The sequence below is a fragment of the Gavialis gangeticus genome, unplaced genomic scaffold (genome assembly GCF_001723915.1).
Source record: "Gavialis gangeticus isolate Ggan-Ray unplaced genomic scaffold, GavGan_comp1, whole genome shotgun sequence".
Lineage (NCBI taxonomy): Eukaryota > Metazoa > Chordata > Crocodylia > Gavialidae > Gavialis > Gavialis gangeticus.
The window spans coordinates 35364771-35369436 of NW_017728993.1; the positions used below are offsets into that span (position 1 = coordinate 35364771).

At 43.7% G+C, this 4666-nt stretch overlaps 1 protein-coding gene across 6 annotated transcripts in view; it reads right to left on the reverse strand.

The window, feature by feature from the left end:
• The window catches only part of SYDE2 (synapse defective Rho GTPase homolog 2), a 113587-nt gene that overhangs the window by 47120 nt on the left and 61801 nt on the right, over nucleotides 1-4666 (reverse strand). For all 6 annotated transcript variants that reach the window (XM_019501544.1, XM_019501541.1, XM_019501543.1 and 3 more), the window contains exon 4: nucleotides 1862-2043. In XM_019501544.1, coding sequence (XP_019357089.1) covers nucleotides 1862-2043 — 182 coding nt within the window. The remainder of the gene's footprint in view (nucleotides 1-1861; nucleotides 2044-4666) is intronic.

Genomic DNA, 4666 nt, shown 5'->3' on the forward strand with positions numbered 1-4666 from the left:
CCCCCATATGCCCCTTCCCTCCCCACAGACTTACCAACCAGACACTGCCCTCCAAGCTGCCAGGCTGCATACCAGCAATCGGATCTGTATTGGCCGATACAGCTGGTTAATGGCTGGCCATCAGTATCAGCCAAAAAAGTCTTTATTGGTGCACCCCTACTATTCAAAATGCTTATCTTCCAAAGATTCTTTCATGAAGGGACCATGTATATTTATTTAAAGGGATGGATTTTTGGAGTCTATACTCCTTTTATGTAACATCACCACACTCTGAGTAGCTGCACTAAAGTTAGGACTACCTGAAGAATACAGCACTGGATTATTAGACTTGTGGACACTGAACTAGATTTATAACCAATGGATTACGCCCATTACTTGAAAAGGCCACCTCTAGAACCGCTCTGAATCCTAACTTCAGCTACAAATGTGTAGTACCATATATAGCCAGGTACATGTTATGGTTTTGTATCCACTCAAACAGTTTAAGTCCTCTTGATAATCACATAGCAAGAAGAAATGGTACCTTTGGCCAGAGGTTGGCAACCTTTTAAGGCTGGAGGACAGAATGACCCAGTTTGGGTCAGAGAAGAGCAGGCACTAGGATCTAGCCACCTATTTTCCCCAGTGGCATGGGGGAGAGCACCTGCAGCCAGCACTTCTTCCCAGAGCAACACAGGAAAGCAACTGCTGTCCCCTGCCACTGAAGGCCCACATCTGCAGACTGAATCAAATTGCTCTGTGGGCTATAGGTTGCCCGCCCCTGCCTTAAGCAGTATATCAGACACTCCCCTCAAAGCAACAGGCAATGAAGTATTAAGTATTAAAATGTAGGATCAAGAAAGTATTCAACCTTTTGAACTATCATCAGAGAATGGAAGACTTGGATAAAGACATGAAAGAAAGACTGCTTCTTTTCACCATCTATAACAGAGCCATCCTCAATGAAGAATGAGCCTTTCACTTCAGCACGGACTAGGCCAAATGTGAAATTAGTTACTTATTGTTTTAAGTGACCAGAACTGAGTATGGGTAATATAGAGAAGTAAAAACCAATATATAGTGAATAAGCAAATCAATAAAAAACTATTAAAGGAACATTGATTTACTGTTTCACCTTTAACTTAAGCAATAAAATAAAGATGAAATATTTACTCTGTTCTATTTAGTTTAAAGACAAATTGTACGTCCTTCTATAAATTAACTTTAAGTTCCTTTGTTGCTAATCTATTCTGTTTCTTGTAAAATCTATTTGTGGGAATATTTAATCAGGTTTTATTACAAACCAGATATGCTGGTGGTATGCTGTTAATAACAATGATTGAATAAGTGGGATTTATATAGCGTTCATGAACTACACAAAATCTTTACTTTCCCTATCAATAATATGCTAATTGCATGGGATGGACTACAGCAGCCACGTAGAATGCTCGTCAACTTTATTCTACAGAACAAGGCACCTTGTGGACAGATAACATACATTTAGGAAAGAAAAAAACCAAAATTTAACAACTGAACATTATGCCAAGACACCAAGAATATGAAAAATATAGATATGCTAAAAATCCCATATCTTGTCAGGAGTTTGCAACTAGCAGCTTTAAAAATGACCATAAGCCATTTTAACTCAGTTTTACACAGTAGCAGCAGTAACTCACAGATGGCAAGATTAACTTAATATAGTTTCAAAAATTTAAAGATAACTTGGAAATGGAATCAGATCAAGTAGATGAAATAAGCAAGTCCTTCAATTATAAACAAGAAGTATGCAAATTGAAAGGCACTTTTTATTTGGTGCACAAGGGCCCCATAATCTTCTGTAATTAGCGATTTATCACCACTCTGGCTTGGCCATAATGCTCACCTTCTCAACCTCCTGTAGACAATCCAGAAGGGCCACTGTGTGCTCAGAGTCACTTTGGTCATTTTCACAACCGCTTGCTGTCATTTTCAGGGGATTTTTCACCATGGCATCTAACACTGCTTCATAGAGCTGCTTGGTTATCAAGGGAGAGGGCAGCTCTCTTAGATAATCCTTGAGCACACCTTCAGAAAAGATGCAAAAATAGCTGCATTAGCAAGATGGACTCTCACATTTCAGAATCCCTTGGAAACAGTAAGGCACATAACCCACATGTCTCACAAGACAGTTCTCTGGGCATATGTTCAACATCTTACATTTGTACGCTAAAACAAAAAGCAGCAGCAAGATAAAAAGTATACAATAAAATATCTGTTAAGGGCTTCAAATGCTGGGCTTATCAGCACTTTTTAAAACAGCATCTTGGTACCTCATAATATATTATATTGGTTCTTGCAACTTAGAATCTTAGAAAATTAGAGTTGGAAGAGGCCTCACAAGCTAGTCTTATCCAACCCCTTGCTCAAAGCAGGACCACCCCCAACTAGATCATCCCAGCCAAAGCTTTGTCCAGCCAGGTCTTAAAAACCTCCAAGGATGGAGTCTACAACCCCTCTGGATAACCTGTTCCAGCATTTTACTACCCCCCAATGAGAAAATTCTTCCTAATATCCAATCCCAGCTTTCCTTGCTACAACTTGAGACTGCTGCTCCTTGTTCCATCATCTGCCACCACTGAGAACAGTCTAGCTCCATCCTCTTTTGAATTCCCCTTCAGGTAGCTGAAGGCTGTTATTAAATCTCCTCTCAATCTTCTCTTCTGCAGACTAAATAAGCCCAGTTCCCTCACCCTCTCTTCATAAGTCATATGCTGCAGCCCCCTCATCATTTTCACTGCCCTCCACTGGACTCTCTCCAATTTGTTTGCATCCTTTCTGTAGTGGGGGGCCCAAAATTGAACACAGTACTCTAGATGTGGCATCAGTGCTGAATAGAGGGGAACTTGTTCCAAGATGTTGATGGGACCACCTCATAAGCACCAGACTAACTGCAAATCCTTTCCAAATCCTTCTTTTTGCATTATATTCAGCATATGAGCTATCACATAAATGTGTATGGTATAAAAGCAGAGTATCAGCAAAGGTGAAGATAGAAATCTACAAGACTTGTGTGCTGTCATCCCTGCTTTATGGTTCAGGACCGTTGACATGCTAGGCATATCAAGGGACTGAACAGCTTCCACATGAGATGTCTGCATAAGATCTTGAAAATAAAGTGGGAAGACAGAATACCAAATAGAAGTACTGGAGCGCACAGAACTGACACACTTAGAAATCATTATCAAGAAGAAAAGGTTGGGATGGATCAGCCATATCAGGAGAGCGAGAGAAGACTGTATGCCCAAGCATATTTTGTATAGAGAGATTCAAGATGGCTCTAGAAAGCAGGGTCACCCTTTATGGAGGTACCACAATGTGCAAAAATTATATGAAGTTGTTCAACATCAATGTAGAAAGCTGAGAGGACCATGCAGAATCCCATCCAATCTGGAGGGAACATCTGGCACTGAGTGCAGCCCAATACATAGTGGCTGTGATCCAGAGGATGGAAGCACATAAGCCCCCATGGCTCACCAAAAGCATCCGGGAATGTCTCCTAGCAAAAAGGGAGGCATACACCCAATGGAAAGGAGGGGCCATCACCAGGGATGACAATACTGCAGTTGCTCGGGGATGTAGGGGGGCAGTCAGGAAGGCCAAGGCAGAGATGGAACTTGGACTAGCCTCCCGGATTAAGGACAACAAGAAGTCCTTTTTTAAATACATAGGGGGTAAGAAGAAGGTTCCAGGTAATGTGGGGCCCCCGCAGGACACGCTAGGAAATGTGGTCATCACACCAGATGACAAAGCTAACATATTTAACGATTTCTTTGCCTCCATTTTCCTAAGCAGGGACCAGAACAGTCACCCCCCCGCTGGGTCCCCCTCAGGCCCCATGGGAGGCACACCTAGGCCAAGGGTTAGTGAGGAACTAGTTAGGGAACTTCTGGAGGGACTGGATGTATTCAAGTCAGCTGATCTGGACGATCTCCACCCTAGAGTACTGAGGGAATTGGCTGAGGTCATTGCAGGACCCCTGGCATGGCTTTACGAGCACTCGTGGTGCTCTGGTGTTGTGCCAGAGACTGGAAGAGGGCCAACATGGTTCCCATCTTCAACAAGTGGAAGAAGGAGGACCCGGGAAACTATAGGCCAGTTAGTCTTACCTCGATCCTGGGCAAGCTTTTTGAGAAAATTATTCTGGCGCGTATCCACGACGGGCCAGCAGGGGAGGTCATGCTTAGGGGCAACCAACACGGGTTCATTAGCCGCAGGTCCTGTCAGATCAACCTGGTGGCCTTCTATGATCAGATCACCAAATCCTTAGATGCAGGGGTAGCAGTGGACATAGTCTTCCTGGACTTTCGGAAGGCCTTCGACACTGTCTCTCACCCTGTTCTCATCAAGAAACTGGGGGACTGTGGTGTGGACACCCACACAATCAATTGGGTCGCCAACTGGCTGGAGGGCTGCACCCAGAGAGTCATGGTGGATGGGTCATTTTTGACCTGAAGGGATGTGGGCAGTGGGGTTCTGCAGGGCTCGGTTCTCAGGCCCGCACTGTTCAACATCTTCATCAGTGATTTGGACAAGGGGGTAAAAAGCACCCTGTTCAAATTTGCTGATAACACTAATATGTGGGGGGATGTGGGCATGCTAGAAGGGAGGAATAGGTTGCAATCTGACCTAGACAGGTTACAGGGGTGGG